The sequence below is a fragment of the Planococcus citri genome, chromosome 4, assembly GCF_950023065.1.
Source record: "Planococcus citri chromosome 4, ihPlaCitr1.1, whole genome shotgun sequence".
NCBI classification, from domain to species: Eukaryota; Metazoa; Arthropoda; class Insecta; order Hemiptera; family Pseudococcidae; genus Planococcus; species Planococcus citri.
In genome coordinates this window covers 17980404-17997190 of record NC_088680.1, presented here as the reverse complement: position 1 = coordinate 17997190, position 16787 = coordinate 17980404, and the positions used below count along the sequence as shown (strand labels likewise).

At 34.2% G+C, this 16787-nt stretch overlaps 4 protein-coding genes across 4 annotated transcripts; 3 read left to right on the top strand and 1 right to left on the bottom strand.

Moving 5' to 3' along the window:
- Positions 1-779: 779 nt before the first annotated feature.
- On the top strand, positions 780-2643 carry LOC135842240 (F-box only protein 9). The gene is made up of 7 exons (XM_065359594.1): positions 780-1029; positions 1099-1258; positions 1334-1476; positions 1548-1711; positions 1784-1972; positions 2045-2267; positions 2340-2643. Exons 1-7 carry the CDS (start codon positions 997-999, stop codon positions 2520-2522), a joined length of 1095 nt encoding a protein of 364 aa, XP_065215666.1. The 5' UTR covers positions 780-996; the 3' UTR covers positions 2523-2643.
- A 299-nt stretch (positions 2644-2942) lies between these two features.
- Prosalpha3 (proteasome alpha3 subunit) lies at positions 2943-4565 on the bottom strand. The gene is made up of 7 exons (XM_065359595.1): positions 4406-4565; positions 4280-4322; positions 3898-4060; positions 3659-3825; positions 3459-3589; positions 3256-3379; positions 2943-3185 (listed from the first exon to the last, which is right to left on the bottom strand). Exons 1-7 carry the CDS (start codon positions 4406-4408, stop codon positions 3037-3039), a joined length of 780 nt encoding a protein of 259 aa, XP_065215667.1. The 5' UTR covers positions 4409-4565; the 3' UTR covers positions 2943-3036.
- Positions 4566-4950: 385 nt separating this feature from the next.
- Positions 4951-8065, top strand: blw (ATP synthase subunit alpha blw, mitochondrial). The gene is made up of 11 exons (XM_065359593.1): positions 4951-5144; positions 5540-5662; positions 5737-5850; positions 5921-6117; positions 6197-6340; positions 6410-6558; positions 6641-6810; positions 6882-7196; positions 7272-7416; positions 7500-7617; positions 7724-8065. The coding sequence occupies exons 1-11, from the start codon at positions 5079-5081 to the stop codon at positions 7836-7838; spliced, it is 1656 nt and encodes a 551-aa protein (XP_065215665.1). The 5' UTR covers positions 4951-5078; the 3' UTR covers positions 7839-8065.
- A 2810-nt stretch (positions 8066-10875) lies between these two features.
- On the top strand, positions 10876-14572 carry LOC135843012 (fizzy-related protein homolog). The gene is made up of 2 exons (XM_065360733.1): positions 10876-11110; positions 11637-14572. The coding sequence occupies exon 2, from the start codon at positions 11647-11649 to the stop codon at positions 13342-13344; it is 1698 nt and encodes a 565-aa protein (XP_065216805.1). The 5' UTR covers positions 10876-11110; positions 11637-11646; the 3' UTR covers positions 13345-14572.
- Positions 14573-16787: the final 2215 nt, after the last annotated feature.

Genomic DNA, 16787 nt, shown 5'->3' with positions numbered 1-16787 from the left:
TGATGAATTGATTAAACGAAACATATGAAAAATTCAAATCGTTTATTCAAACCTGTTTGAACTAATAAAATAAAAAATTCCAACATAAATCTATACTATTACTAGCCCTTACGGAAAAAAAAATAGTACTTTCTGAGTAGTAGTTTTTTAACGGAGTAAAAAGTACCTACTACTTTTTAACACCTTCATGGAGAAATATTAGTAGTTTTACGTAAAAACTACTACTTTTGTCTAAAAACTAGTTGAAATTACTACTTCAAAACTACTACTTACGAAGTAGTAGTTTTAACTAGTTTTTATACAAAAGTAGTAGTTTTTACGTGAAACTACTAATATTTCTCCATGAAGGTGTTGAAAAGTAGTACTTTTTACTCCGTTAAAAAACTACTACTCAGAAAGTACTATTTTTTTTCCGTGAGGGAGGATAATGTAAAAATAAAAAATATGAAGAGAAGAATATCACTCTCAAGCATTGATTTTTTTTTTACGTACACGTATGTACTAAAAAATCAATGCTCTCAAGTCTCAATTTATTTAAAGTACCTACTACCTAATATATTTTTAGCTTTACTTTCCAAAAATTATTTGTAACATTTTTTAAAATTAGGTAGCCTTACTCATCTTTCTAGAACTTGTAAAGTTGTAAAAGGTCAAAATATTCAAAAACGTAATAAATTGTTAAAAATATCAATTTGAATTTATGCCTTGACTGGGCAGCGTAGGCAACTCATAATTCGTGGTGCTGAACGTAAAACTTGAACGAAAAAAGGAACAGGAAAGAAATGAATTTGTTTTGATTTGATAACCTTTTGTTTTGTGTTTGCCTTTGCCTTATCTTTAAAAAAAATTATTTTACGTTTGTCTTCAAAATTTGTACTTAATTAAGTCAAAGAATATATTAAAAATGAACATCAAGCTCGCTTGAGTACTTTCCAGCCACTTCTTTCCATCATAATGTTTACTATATAATCCTACCACATCACTGAACCTGTTACCATGGACTCGGAAGATTGCTCAATTGAAACTGAGGTAACTCATTTCGTTTCAGTTTTAAAACTCTGAAATCCTTCATACAAATTATTCATTGTACATTTTCAGGCTGAAAATCTTTACTTGAAAGGCGTAGAATTGGAACGAAACTTTCGCCATTACGATGCGATTCGATACTATCGAAAAGCTCTGCAACTTGTACCTGATATTGATGTACGAATGTACAAATCGAATAAATTGAGAGATTTTAAAAATCAGGAAAATATAGGTACTGTATATTCTATATTATTTCTTCGATTCGCTTCGTTCATCTGATCTAAGTATATTGTTGTTTTCTTCGTAGAGAATCGTGATAATGCTAGTAGTAGGACAGATGACTGTGATAGTGACGAAGACGATTACGATGGTAGTGAGCCACTTCTCGAACGAATTCAAAGAATTCTGGATAAATCTGATAGATTTATCATCGCTAGTAGATCGCAAAAGGTAAATAGACGATTTCAACTCACTCTCATCGTGATTGTTGACTCCATCTTTATAGAGAGTGTTTTACGCAGGGTCTTCACATTTCCGATCTACCTCAAGAGATAATCATGTATATTTTACGTTGGGTGGTATCCGATGAACTGGATCTACGTTCGCTTGATCAATGCGCTTTAATATGTCGAGGATTCTATTTGTACGCTAGAGATCCTCATATTTGGAAATCAGCTTGCCAAAGGTACGATCAAAGGAAAATTCTTCTATGCATACTCACCTATTGAAATTGGAAATTAATTCAGATTTTATTTAGGGTTTGGAAAAACGAAAAATTGAATTTAACCAATCACGAAAGTTGGCGCGATATGTTCATTCATCGTTTACGAATCAGTACCAATGGATGTTATATCGCTGAAACGAAATACTACAGACAAGGTGAACGATCTTTCCAGGATCAGAACTACAGACCTTACCATTTGGTCGTTTATTATAGATATTTAAGGTGAGATTTATTTCATTATTTTAATCAATATTCACGAAGATCATTATTTTTACCAATATTTTCTCGTAATAGATTTTTCGCCGACGGTAAAGTTTTGATGATCAACACACCTGACACGCCTAATATAATTGTTGGACAGTTGAAAAATAAAAATTCGAAGCTAGGAGCAATGTTCTGCGGATCTTACGAGATGGTTGGTGATTTGGTTTACACAGTTTTCAAGTTGCAAAAAATTCGTAAAAGGAATCCGAAAAATAGCGCCAAGGATCAGTACATCGATTTGACTTACAATATGGTGAGTATTTTTGGGATCTTTCGTATTATGTTTTGAGTACTTCGATGATGATTTTTTCTTCCATGATTTTAGACATTTCAAATAAAGAGATACAAGAAATACAAAACCAAATTAATCTGGAAACAGTATACGTTAAAATGTGCCGATGAAGTCAGTTTCGAAGAGAATTTTGAGATCCAAGATCACGTATTTCCGCCCCTATGGTTTTCTAGGGTCAAGAGTTACACCGTAGAATCAGAGAACCCACTTGCATAATGTTAACTCATTCCAGTGATGAATTTTACCTCACGGTTGAAAAATTATCGTATATTTTAATTCACGTGTTGAAAAACTGTACCATTTTGTTCTTATAAATTATAATTTGTTGACGTATTGATATCTGTGTATTCAATCTTGAACAGTCTCATTTTTAGAGAGTGAGCGTTCAAGTAGGTATGTCAATCACTGAAGTGATCAGGAATAAATCATTCACACTCGATGGTCATGACTATTGCGAAATCGAAAGTCGAATTGAATGGTTTCCCAGCAAGGTAATGAACAAAAGCAAAAACTGAGAGAACCTTTGACTTGAAATGTTACATTTTCGATAGATATGCTATTTTTTAAAAATACTAGACAGAAATTAAACAAGTTTAGCATCTGAATAAATATCTCTTTGAAAAAATAAACAAAACCTTCGATATTTATTGATCTTTCTTTATTAAAATAATAATATTAAAAAATATTTACAATAACCAGTTCAATATCAAATTTACGGAAAATTGCATTATCAACCGGACTTCTGAGCCTTTTCTTTTTTCGCTGCCTCAGCTTCGGCTTCAGCTTTTTCATAATCACTAATCAAAGCTTCGACTTCTTTGGGTGATAATATACGAATAATCGTTTTATCGTTCTTTCTCGTGAGAATAGCAATTTCCACTGGAAGAAAATACACAAAAATGTCATTTCAAGAAAGTAATCAATATAACTTGAATAAAATAAATGTTACCTTTTTCAGATGTTAATTTCGTCATATCTAAGGTTTTACTCAAAACTTTGATAGCTAAAGCTTGAGCATCTTTTAGAGTCATTTCTCCTTCTTTGTACTCTTGTTTCAAACTGGATATCGCAGCCTGTAGATAAACAAAGTTCATAATAACTATCATAGCAATACAACCTACTAAGAGTTTACATTTGGGTAGCTCTACGTACAGCGCTATTATTTCCTATACAAGTCGCTTTCCAACCACTGTAATTTCCACTAGGATCCGATTGGTATAATTGATATCCGTAATGTTTATCCCAGCCCATGTATAAAATTGATACACCGAAAGGGCGTTTACCTATAAAAATACAAAAATTAGAATATTTTATGTCATGATTTTGGTCTCAAAGAAATTTGCCTATCTTACCTCCGTATTGCGTGTAAGCTTGCTTAATATCACACAGCCATGAGACTAATTGTTCGCAGGGTATCGATTCTCCATACTGTAAAGCGTATCGCTGAGCAATCAATCTCAGTTCACTGGTAAGCACATTGGCATCAGACGTAATACCAGCAACACTGCAAACCATATCTCTGAAACGAACGTAAAAATACGTCAATTAGAACATGGATATTTCGAATATAATTATTTATTCCAACACTTACTCGTTAAGCTTGTAAATTTTCTCTGAGAAGAAAACTTCATCGAGTAATTTATTGGTATTTCTACGCTCAGCGGCTAACAAAATACCATCATTGGCTAGAATACCGAGACAGGTTCCTGCATGACTGATGGCTTCCATCGCATATTCAACTTGGTACAATCGGCCTGCAAGATTCACACATATGAATATTACAGATTGATAATTGAATTTTCAATCGTTTCAGTGCATAACGAAATCACATAACACAGGACCGGAGAAGTGTTCCTTCAAACACCTCGAATAAAGGGAGACATTCATACAGTTCAACGATGAAAAACATAAATAAACTATCTAATAGTATCAGTCTCGAGGGAAGTATTTGAATAAAGAGATTGTAATATTACCTTCTGGCGAGAAAATCGTCGTTCTAGTATCATATCTGCGAGCCTAGGATGAAATAAAGGAAAAGTTAATCAAACAGTAACCAGATTACATCGACAACTGATAGAACTCAAAAGCACCATACTCACCATTGCACAGTTGGTATTTCTGCAAGTAAGTAAGAAGATTAATTGAATAAAATAATAATATTAAATTGTGAATATAAAGACTAAAAATACTTAACAAGAACTTGAAATTTCAACCAAATACGTGAAACAGCAAAAATTTTTGATTTTCATTTCCAAAAGCAACCGCTGAATTTTATTGGCATTCAAAATAATAAATTTTACCGATTGAAAATTATCGACCAATCAGAATCCGTGTTTTCGAATGAGTAATTATTTCGGTAATTACACTGATATTTACATTCCATAAAATTCAATTTTTTTCCTCGAATTCAGCAAGTTGGAAAAAATTGGTATCAAATTAACGTTTTTTCAAGTGATAACAATGTATTTAACGTTGTTAAAATTAAAATTTATTGGGAACTCGCTTTCAAAAATCAAAATGAAAAAACAAATTTTCAAATTGGATGCGGTGTTTCAAAATTACCGAAGTTGTTTTTCTGCCTTTTGCATTCCTGGCAACGTTGCAAGTCCTAGATAAATTTTGATCGGCGTTTTGCGGTAATGGTGACGAAGGAAGAGGAGACGAGGAGTTCTGTGTTTCAAAAGTTAGAACTTTGGGAGTTGACCTTTCTTGTTCTTTAGTTAGTTCGTAAATTAATTTATTAACTTAAGTGAAGTTATTAAACTTGAAAAGATGGCCTTATTCACCGGTCGTTTAGCCGCCGTCATCGCCAAGCAGTTGACTGCTACCGCACCACAGGTATGTTATTTTGCAGATTATCTAATTCACATGAACCATTATCGAACGTGACTTCATGTCGGTCCTGTAGGTTAAATAATACATTGAATAACATTCGAAGGGAAATCCATGTATTGGGATGTATTTCATATTTCAGTCTATTTTATTCAAAGTGTTTCATTTCGGATATGAATTAACCTTGTATGACCTTTAGTATTGTAACACATTTAACTATGCCGACTTCAGTGATACGATTGAAGTTGGAAAAAATCTTGCTAACGTTAACGTTTGAAATGACCTCGTATTCTCAAATCCGGAATGAACTCTTCCCGAAACATTTCACTCCTTGGAATTATTTTGATGCATCCCTAAATTTTGTACGCTAATCTTTACCCATCGTTTAATTTGACTTTCAGATAAGCAGCTTATCATGGCCGGCAAGTCAAATCGCCAACAGGAAACTCCATGTATCATGCAGCAGCCGAGCTGCCGAAATATCCTCTATTTTAGAAGAAAGGATATTAGGCGCTGCGCCAAAGGTATTTGAGTATTTGTGTCACCGAATGTAATCTCAATCCGAAGGTTATAACCTCTTTTATCGTACCAATTGTAGATCGATTTAGAAGAAACCGGACGTGTATTGAGCATTGGTGACGGTATCGCTCGTGTCTATGGGTTGAAGAACATCCAAGCCGAGGAGATGGTGGAATTCTCCTCCGGTTTAAAGGTATGCATTGATAATTACGTCTTCTAGGTATTAGTAAAATAGCTAATTATGTGTGTAATGATGATTTCAGGGTATGGCTTTGAATTTGGAACCCGATAACGTCGGTGTTGTAGTATTCGGTAACGATAAACTCATCAAAGAAGGCGATGTCGTCAAAAGAACCGGTGCTATTGTCGATGTACCCGTCGGTGAAGATTTATTAGGACGTGTCGTAGACGCTTTAGGAAACGTTATCGATGGTAAAGGACCGTTGACTTCCAAACAAAGGTAAAGCAATCGTTCGAAGCATTTTTTCTTGGCTAGATTTCCGTATATATGTGTAACGTATGATTTTTTTTATAAATAGGTTCCGTGTCGGAATCAAAGCTCCCGGTATCATCCCTCGTATCTCCGTAAGGGAACCTATGCAAACTGGTATCAAAGCCGTAGATTCGTTGGTACCAATTGGTCGTGGTCAGCGAGAACTTATCATTGGAGACAGACAAACTGGGTTAGTATAACTTGATCTAGTTTATCATCAACTTCTAGTCGATTTCTAATTTATCGAATTTTTTTACAGTAAAACTGCCTTAGCTATTGATACCATTATTAACCAACAACGTTTCAATAACGCCACCGACGAAAAGAAGAAATTGTACTGTATCTACGTCGCTATTGGACAGAAAAGGTCAACCGTCGCCCAAATCGTAAAACGTTTAACCGATTCTGGTAATTATTTTTCCTCGCCCTATCATTCGACCGCAGTGATCATCAAATAGCTTATCATAATCTCATGTATCTTTTTGCACAGGTGCCATGAAATACACCATTATCGTCTCAGCTACCGCTTCTGATGCCGCTCCTTTACAATACTTGGCTCCTTATTCCGGCTGCGCCATGGGAGAATTCTTCAGAGATAACGGCAAACACGCTCTTATCATCTACGACGATTTATCCAAACAAGCCGTCGCTTACCGTCAAGTAATTAATGCACTTTTTCTCCCTAACTCGTTTCGATTTCGACTTCAACTAACTTTGTGAACTTTCCTCAGATGTCACTGCTTTTGAGAAGACCTCCAGGTCGTGAAGCCTACCCCGGAGACGTCTTCTACTTGCATTCCCGTTTATTGGAGAGAGCAGCCAAGATGAACGAAAGCTGCGGCGGTGGCTCATTGACCGCTTTACCAGTCATCGAAACTCAAGCTGGTGACGTATCGGCTTATATTCCAACCAATGTAATTTCGATCACTGACGGACAAATCTTCTTGGAAACCGAATTGTTCTACAAGGGTGTCCGACCAGCCATCAACGTCGGTTTATCCGTATCTCGTGTAGGATCTGCTGCCCAAACTAAAGCCATGAAACAGGTATGTTTTATCAACGAGCACGTAGATGATTGATTGATTGACGACGACGTGTTCTAATCATTTCTTGTGTTTCAGGTGGCCGGTTCCATGAAATTAGAGTTGGCTCAATATCGTGAAGTAGCCGCTTTCGCCCAGTTCGGTTCCGATTTAGATGCCGCTACCCAACAGTTATTGAACCGTGGTGTTCGTTTGACTGAATTATTAAAACAAGGCCAATATGGTGAGTTGAATTTGTAACGAAAGTACGAGCTTATAATATTTGACTCGTTCGGTGGGCCTAACCTATTATTTTACTCGTTTCAGTACCAATGGCCATTGAAGAGCAAGTCGCCGTTGTCTACTGTGGTGTCAGAGGACATCTTGACAAATTAGACCCAACAAAGATCACCGCTTTTGAAAAAGAATTCTTACAACACATGAAGTTAGTATTCGCCTATTATAAAATTTTTTTAGATGTGGCCTTTGAATTAAATATTCGCCTATGATTCGCGATGTAACCATTTTTATTTGTTTGTTTTTTTTTGCAGAACTAATGAAAAAGCTATATTAGAAGATATCGCTAAAGAAGGTAAAATCACCGAACCCACCGACGCTAAATTGAAGACCGTAGTAACCAATTTCTTGGCCAGCTTCACGGCATAAGTTATTGTTATTAAGAAATGATACGATAGTAATATGAATTCTATGTTTTTGTTGTTGTTCCGTTGTAGAGCGTTTGCATTTTTCGCTTCTAAATAGCTGATATGTGTAAAATCGGTTTTCAGTTATTCTGAATAATATTTTTTGTACATTGTATCGAAAATAATATTTAAAATCAATTTTTGTAAGTATTCTAAGATCCAATAAGAAAAATAAAGTTTTACTGTACAGATGGGTTTTTCATTGAGTTTTAGCTGACATGACCCTCTGAAATAATTCTTGGACCCCGTTGTGTGAGCGAGAAAGTTGATCCACCCAAATGCTAATTCCTCTGATCACAGAAGTTGGCTAAAGAAATTCACTGACCAAATTTTTTAAAAGATTGTGATTCTCCAATTAATATTCTTAAATAGTTGGATTGGAATTTAAAGGTATTGAAATTTCGATTTTTTTTTTGTTACCAATTCGACCAATTAAAAAAATATGCCTAAAACAGAAAAATTCCAATTCTTGAGACATATCAAGAGTCAAATGGATTGGCCAGTTACGACTTCAAGGATTATCTTTTCAGTAACAACTCGAGTTTTTTTTTAGGTTTGGGTACGATTTCGAGTGTGGGCCTCCAAAAGAGATCTTTTAGGACCCAAATTATCAAGAAAATGGTTTCTGGTCAAAAATCAAGTCTCTGACTATTCCATAAGTTGCAGCAGCCCAATCGCATTTTTCGACTATTTTTGGTTAATTTTTTGAAAAATATGGGCCCAAAAAATTCCCCTTCGGATACGCAGATTCAAAAACGTGCCCAAACTCCAAGAAATTCGACTTATGAATAGAAATGACGATTCTCAGGTTGTAGCTGCCGAATTACATTTTTTGACCATTTTTGAGCAATTATTTTTGTTGAACGTTTTGGCCCCAAAAAATCCTTTTTGGATGCGAAAATTTAAAATCACACCTAAACCTCAAGGAACTTGACTTGTGACTAGAAAAAAAGATTCCCAAAAATGTAGCTACCCAGTCACATATCTCGACCATTTTTGGTCAATTTTTTGAAAATTTGAGGCCCAAAAAATATCTAATGGCCCTCAGATTTTTAGACGTTTGATATACCCTGAGAATCACTATTTTACAGTTCTCAGCACATGTTTTTTTTTGTTATTGAGGGAATTTATCAAAAATCGAAATTTTGATACCTTTTTGGACCCCTGTGATTTGCGATTTGACAGCTATAAATTTGCTCTGATTAAATTTGTTTGAAAAAAAATCCAATAACTACAAATTCTTGGGATATTTACAACTATGAACTTCATGTTATCGGATTCGCAGAATCAGTCATTGAGGAAGGGGGAGGTGGAGGGGGGGGGGTAAAAAGCTCCAAAATTTCGATCAAAATCTTGAAAAATGTCAAATACCTATCGTGTTGTGTAACAGATCGTTTCATACGTTTTCAAAATCGATGAATACAAATATCGGCCTATTTTTTTGATTCATCTTTTCCATTTCCTCTCACCAATCCTCAAAATTTCAGGAAAATTGAAAAAATAAAAATCATTGAGCTGATTTGACTTGGAATGACCCCATTGGAAAAATGTCTCACTTCTTCGATATTAAAATTAAATTCAAAATAAAATGTTTAGTAATGAAAATATATTAGAACTTCTTCAATGAACAAACAATTTGATTTTTTTCATCTGTTTTGCAATTTTTCGACTTGGTAAGTAGTAGGCAGTAGGTACATTCAAGAATTGAAACTCTCCTGTATAGGTCCCTCAAATTATTCTACAGGACATATTTTTTTAAAAATGACGATCTCATAATTCTTTCTCACTAGTGCTTGTAGAGTGTAGAAAAATTGTCATTAAATTGAATTTTGAAGACTTCAAGAATTGAAAATGTAGAACTAATAATCAAGGTGCTACCTTGTTTCATCTTTTCTGATTCTGGAGTCAAAAAAAAACCATCAGTCCCTCACTTTACGCCTGATTTCGAGCTTGCTCCGTTGCTCCATTTTCCAGAGTCCTTTTCCCAATTATGAAAGATCAATAAAAAGTTTGACTAAAGAAAATTTGCTTACATACTTCCAATTTTTTTCAGAGATGCTGTTTCTCCAACTATGAGATTTTTGGATTGTTGAACTATAGCAAAATCATATCTGACATAATAAGGAGAAGGTTTATTTTTCAGTAGTACTTGATAGGTATTATATGTAGGTACAGCAAGAGATAGTAGGCCAACTCTCATTCTCATCATAGTGCGAACGACGAATTCAAAATGAATTCACGTCTGAAATCTTGATTTTAAAAAAAAAAAAACAATTGGCATCGCAATTCCAAAAGCTTTGAACTTGATTCATAACTTTAGTTTAATTAAATCGATTTAAATGAACTTTTCAGTTTTCTGAATTTAATGGAATTCACAAAGTGAAAGAACAGTATTGAGCTTTCAGTTTCAAGTTTCCTCCTTCAGGATTTAGGTACATTGGTCAACTTCGGTTTATTAAGTAATTATTCGATTTTACAACACTGAGAAAGTTGAAAAAAGAACTTTGAACTTTCATAATTATAACCTTAGATCATAAATTATTACAGATTTCGGATCAAGCAAAGCAAATATTCTGAAAACTAATTAATTCTTTTAATTGGAGGAATGGAGGACTGAGGATCAGAGTATCAGAGACCGGAGACCGGTGACCGGACCTTGAATTAATTTCATCGATAACTTTCATGATATACATATTATAGGATCTCATCTCAACGATCATTTCATAAATTTAATTTCATTATTAAATTACAAAAATATGAAAAAAAAAACTCGAAAATGAAAAATATGCAAGAAAAAGATAATTATTATTTATTTTCCGTTGGAAAAAAATTTGAAAAACGAGTAAATAGGTAACGTTCAGTTCAGATACCTATCCTTTGTAACCGTTACGCAACGTTCCGAGCGTTCTCGTCGTTTTCGTCTGTGCTTCGGAAATTACGGGTGAAGTGGGGCGGAGAGGGGAAAGTCATAAAAACGAAGAAAACGATTTTTGTTTATTATAATTTTTTTTCATTCTTGTTTGCGTCACAAAAATGGATAGAAGTTCGAATAAAAAGTGTATTATTTATTGATAATTCGTAAAAATTGTGAATTTTTAGTATAGTTGCAAATTACAACGATTATTTGAAATTCCTTACCGTTTAATTGTGATAAAAATATTAATTCTGTGTGTTGAAAATTGTGGTACAATTCATTCGCTACGGGTGTATTTCTCCAAGTTTTACATTTCATAGGTAAGTTTTAATATTTTTTATTCTAACTGTAAAAATTCTCCGTGTTTAATTTATTTAATAATTAAATAAAATATTTTCCCGATTCGATGCGTATGTTTTCATAATTTTTACTCGCCTTACTGTTATATTTCGAATAAAAATTGAAATTGAGAAATATGTGTCAGTCCACTTGACATTTTTTTTTCTCAGAATCTGAACAATGTAAAATATTTCTTTGTAAGTTTCCAAATTCATTCATTTCACTGCGTAATTTTTATCCTGAAAATATTTTCCAGTGTAGAATAGTCATTTTTATCCAATTTTTCGGTATTTACTATTTTATAAATTTTTCATTGTACTGATAAGAAATTTTACAAGTGATTCGTCGGGTGTTGTCTAAAGTCTATTCTTGTTCTAAAAATAATACCGTATAAAATAAAGAAATTTAATTCTTCAAAGTATATATATTTTAATATATTTTTTAAAATGAATTTTTCACCGAAACCGTCCACTAATTCGTATACGTGTTTGTATTTATGCATTACAGAAATCAAACAATGGATGAAGAATTATCAGTAGACAGTTTATATATACAAAGGCTGTTATGGCAGCAGAAAAACTGCCCTCAATACGTAGTATTGCCCTCGTCGACGAAAGACGCTCTCGCCTCAGCAACTGCAGGCCAAGACGGTGGCGACGTTAAAATGGAATCCGAAGACTGTTATTCGAAAAGCTTCCCCGTCGGTGGTGGTAGCGAATACTATTACGAAGATTTGGAAAACAACAACGGCCGTTACACCGTCAAAGAACCCGAATTCAAATTCCACGATAAAAACGCGGCGGCTGGCAAAGAAAACGATATGTTCACCTTGCTCGGTAACGAGAACAAATTCTCGCCGAAATCGGAAAACGTCGCAGATCGATTCATACCAAAACGTGATTTTGAAAATTGGCAAACTCGGTTTAGCATGATAAACGAAAGCAATATACCGGGTACGAGTAGCAAGAAAAAGGAAAGCGTATCGGGCGACGGAAACAGAGACGCTTTAGCTTACAACTATCTGCTGCAAAACGAGCTTTTGGGCGCTTCGTTCGACGGAATTGCGAAAAACCATTGCGACGAGCGTAAAAACGACGGACTACAGACGCAGAAAAATTTATTCCATTATCGCCGTAAGACGGATTTCTTAGAGAATATCGAATCAACGTCGCCGTACTCGTTATCTCCGGTTAGTCCTAAAAGCCAGAAGTTACTAAGATCGCCGAGAAAAGCGACCAGGAAAATATCTCGTATACCTTTCAAAGTCCTAGACGCACCCGAATTACAAGACGATTTCTACCTGAATCTAGTCGACTGGTCATCGCAAAACGTACTCGCAGTTGGGTTAGGTAACTCGGTGTATTTATGGTCCGCATGCACCAGCCAAGTTACTAGATTATGCGATTTCCTCAACGATAACAATACCGTAACATCGGTCGCATGGAACGATCGAGGCAACTACGTAGCCGTCGGAACGCATCACGGATACGTTCAAATATGGGACGTAGCAGTATCGAAGCTAGTCTGTAAACTGACCGGACACAGTGCTCGAGTCGGAGCTTTAGCTTGGAACGGCGAAAGCCTATCGAGCGGTAGCCGAGACCGAATGATCCTACAAAGAGATATCCGATCACCGCCCAATAGCAGCGATAAAAAACTAGCCGGACATCGACAAGAAGTATGCGGTCTGAAATGGTCACCAGATAACCAATATCTAGCCTCCGGCGGTAACGATAACCGACTCTACGTATGGAATCTGAGTTCCACTACTCCAATCCAAACCTACACCGATCATCTAGCTGCTGTCAAAGCCATCGCTTGGTCACCTCATCAACACGGTTTACTCGCCAGCGGCGGTGGTACAGCTGATCGTTGTATCAGATTTTGGAACACATTGACCGGTCAAGCGATGCAGTGCGTCGATACGGGATCGCAAGTTTGCAATTTAGCTTGGTCCAAACACTCGTCCGAATTAGTCAGCACTCATGGCTATTCTCAAAATCAGATTTTGGTCTGGAAGTATCCGACGTTAACCCAAGTAGCCAAATTAACCGGACATTCGTATCGTGTCCTGTATTTAGCCATGTCACCCGATGGCGAATCGATCGTTACCGGAGCCGGTGACGAAACGCTACGATTTTGGAACGTTTTCTCCAAAGCTCGATCTCAGAAGGAATGTCGCGGTAAATTGAATCTATTCTCTCATATTCGATAAGTTACTACTATATTAATGTTTTCAGTAAACGATGCACATTATATTGCAAAGCTTTAAAACTAAACTGAGGGTAAACTCAAAGTTTGTACATTGGATTCTAGTTTTTTTCTTTTTTTGTTTTTCTCCCCCCCCCCACCCCTCCTTCTGTCCATTGTTTATCAACGTGGCGCTTATATTACGATTTTTTTTCTCTTTCTATATACCAAATTTTTCTCTTGTAGATTTACTGTTTATATTTTTTTGTGTAGAGTATTTTTTCTTCTTTATCCCTGTATCTTTTTGCTCTCGTATTATTATTATACTTTGTTGTTTTATTTAACGTGTGTTCGTGTCGATACGATATTTTTTCTCTTCTTTTTTTGTAGTGTGACGTATTTTTTTTTCTCTCCTCTTTTTTGTTACCCCGATTTAGTAGTATAGTAAATTTTGATTATTTTTCTTGTCGCGATCAACAACGAAGTGAACGAACGAACGAATTCGCTTATAATACGTTATCGTCAATTAGCCTGTAATTCGAACTAGTTTCGATTTTTTTTTTTGAAAAAGCTAAAATATCGACGTATTGTGGTGTTTTTGTTGCGAAGTAAATTTTTTAACTACTGTTCGGTTTTTGAACGGTTTTTTTACGATGATGATTGACGACAGGAAAAAAGCAAAACAAAATTTACTATTTTTTACTTGGAACTAGGTATTATTTTTTTTCCTCCCTGGTGATACGTTGTACTGTAAAATATGTAAAATATTTGGATTTTTAATTTCTATGCGTATTGTAAATAATTGCCATATTTTTTCCTCCCCCCCCTGTTTTTTAGTAGTGAGCTTTTTTTTCGTCCATTCGAAGGTGTGGCTTTTACGAGATAAAATATATAAGTTCTCTTTTTCATTTTTTCGTTTGCGTAATACGAGATCTACCATCGGTGATAACGATTTTTATGATTGAAGGTTTTATTTTTACAAATTTTTAAATTCGGTGGACGTTTTCGTATGTTTTATTAATTTTTAAGAGGTGTTTTAATCGGTTCGTGTTGTACAGAGATAGTAATGATTTTTCAATCGTGTTTTAACGAAACATTACGCGTATGTAATTTTATTTTTAAAGGATGTGTATTTTTTTTTTAAACTCATTTTTCTAATTTCCACCATATCGAATCTGTGTTTTCACTGATTACGAGAAATACTACTGATGCTTTGTTTTTGTTTTTCATAAAATAAACTTTTAAAAAAAATTTCCGAATTTGTTTTTTATCGAGTTGAATGTGAAGTGTAACGGGTATTTATTTGTAGAATTTTATTTATGGATATTTTTCCAGTGTTTAGTGAGTAAGAAGGAACTACGAGTAAATTTATGTTGGTCCAAAAAAAACAACAACAACAATAGAGTTTTGAGAACGTTACGAAAAAGTGATGAGTGAGGGGAAGAGGGGGTGAAATTTGAGCAATTTTGAATTTTCATGCAGTGTTGATAAAATTCTGAAATTTTTTCTACCATTTTTTTTTTTTTACTCTCAAGAGAACAAAACTCGAATAAAGATTTGGGGAAGTGGAGCAATGAAGTAGGCTCAACTCCAGAATTTTAATTGTACAGAAATGAAGAAACAAATAGGTAAGTAGGTACATTAATTATTATATACCTACCTAGTGTTCTAAATTTTTAATCACTGAAATTTTTGCAATTTATTTTATCGACTTGAATTCCTTCCCACTTTTTCTCTTCAAAACTTGATTTTATTGCAAATTTTTTTGCACTTATAAAAAGTTTTCAACTGGTGAAAAAAATTATAAATTTATGAACTTTTTCCACGGGTCCAATCGAATAATTAACGGTCCTTACAGAAAGTTTGAATTCTCCGAAATAGCCAAAAAATTGCATAAACAGGTGAAAAAGCAAAGTGGGAAAGTTGAAGAATTTTTTCATTTCTTGAACATTTTTATTTTGAATTTACCTAATTCTTATCTTACTCTAAAATATGGAAAAATTGAGATATCTTATTCATCTTCACGATTGTAAAATTTTCAAGAAATTGTTTGTTGGTGGGTGGGAGGGGGGGTTGGTGAGACGTTGGGGAAACTAAATCCAAAAAAATAAATCGATATTCGTATTTCAGCGCTCCCGAAAACTTGATAAACCATTTACGTAATAAGATTTTTTCAATTTTCATCAATAGGGAGGAAACGTTGGAGACATTTTTTTATCTTTTGACGAAAATGTTGGGGTTCTGTACCCCCTCCCCCTCACTCTCCTTTGATTTTGCAAATCCTATTACAAAAAGTTCACAGTTGTAAAAATATTCTAGAAAATTTTGCATCCTGGATTTTTTTTTCAAACAAATTTAAATAGTCTCTTTGCAAGATATTATCAATGAAAAGTTATCAATTTTATTTCATTTTTTTCGATTTTGAAGGATTTTTGATCCGTAAATTTTTCAACTATCGAAGGAATTTTTTTAAACTTAGGCCCTTCGATTCGAACGAAACTAATGCTCCAAAACTTCCGTAAGTAACCAAAATTTCAAGTTTTAAAGTTAATTTTTTGGGTTTTTGGCAAATTTTTGAAAAAAAAAGTTGTTGTGAAGGTGATTTTTGAACTTTTTCATGAAAACGTAAGATTTTTTGACCAAAGTGAACTGCAATGTGGATGATTTTCTCAATTCAACTCCCAAACAGCAAACATCAACAATTTTTAGTTTTTGGGCCATTCTAAAGCCTCTTGCGATTTTTTAATTTTCTTCAGAAATTTCAAATTTCTCTGGAAGGGTCAGAAATGAAATTTTGTTTTTCAGTCAAAATCGCCGGAAAGTCTCATTTTTTGCCTAAACATTCAAAAAGTATTCATTTTTACGCCGACTGTCTCAAATGTCCTATTTTCCCTAAATTTCCAAATGGAAGTCCAGTTATTTTAACAACCTAAATTTTCAAAACAAGTCCAATGTTGTGCCAAAAATTCCTAAAAAAATTTTTTGTTGAATTGCCAAGAAGTTAAAATTATTAGAAATTCATTTTTTTGTCAGACAAAAAAAGTTCTGTTTTTCGCAAAAATGTCAAAAAGTACAACTTTTTGCCAAAATTATCAAAAAGTCCTCATTTTTCCAAAAATAACAAAAAGTCCCACTATTTGTCAAAATTGTCCAGAAGTTCCAATATTGTCAAAAATAGTCATGTTTTCTACTAAAATTAGTCCTCTTATCAGCCTAAAATTCCATAAAAAGTTCTGTTTTCTGTGTACCTATGTTAAAAAAATCTTTTTTCGGTAGAATTGCCAAAAAATTTACCTATTTTTGACAAAATTGTCAAAAAATGTCAAAAAGTCGTAATTTTTTCCAAAAATATCACAAAATCCCACTTTTTGTCAAAATTGTCAAAAAGTCCCGATACTGTCAAAAATGGTAATGTTTTCTACTAAAATTGTCAAAAAAGTCCACATATAAGCCAAAATCCCATAAAAA

Bases quoted from the DNA above. Each gene is read 5' to 3' on its own strand.
- Prosalpha3 (XM_065359595.1), bottom strand. The intron at 4,061-4,279 runs GTAATATTACAA...TGAATCTTGCAG, and splicing joins GACGATTTTCTCGCCAGAAG to GCCGATTGTACCAAGTTGAA. The intron at 3,826-3,897 runs GTAAGTGTTGGA...CGTTCGTTTCAG, and splicing joins AAAATTTACAAGCTTAACGA to AGATATGGTTTGCAGTGTTG.
- LOC135842240 (XM_065359594.1), top strand. From the start codon at position 997: ATGGACTCGGAAGATTGCTCAATTGAAACTGAG. The intron at 1,973-2,044 runs GTGAGATTTATT...TTCTCGTAATAG, and splicing joins GTTTATTATAGATATTTAAG to ATTTTTCGCCGACGGTAAAG. The intron at 2,268-2,339 runs GTGAGTATTTTT...CCATGATTTTAG, and splicing joins TCGATTTGACTTACAATATG to ACATTTCAAATAAAGAGATA.
- LOC135843012 (XM_065360733.1), top strand. From the start codon at position 11,647: ATGGATGAAGAATTATCAGTAGACAGTTTATATATACAAAGGCTGTTA.
- blw (XM_065359593.1), top strand. From the start codon at position 5,079: ATGGCCTTATTCACCGGTCGTTTAGCCGCCGTCATCGCCAAGCAGTTG. The intron at 5,663-5,736 runs GTATTTGAGTAT...TACCAATTGTAG, and splicing joins TATTAGGCGCTGCGCCAAAG to ATCGATTTAGAAGAAACCGG. The intron at 7,197-7,271 runs GTATGTTTTATC...CTTGTGTTTCAG, and splicing joins AAACTAAAGCCATGAAACAG to GTGGCCGGTTCCATGAAATT.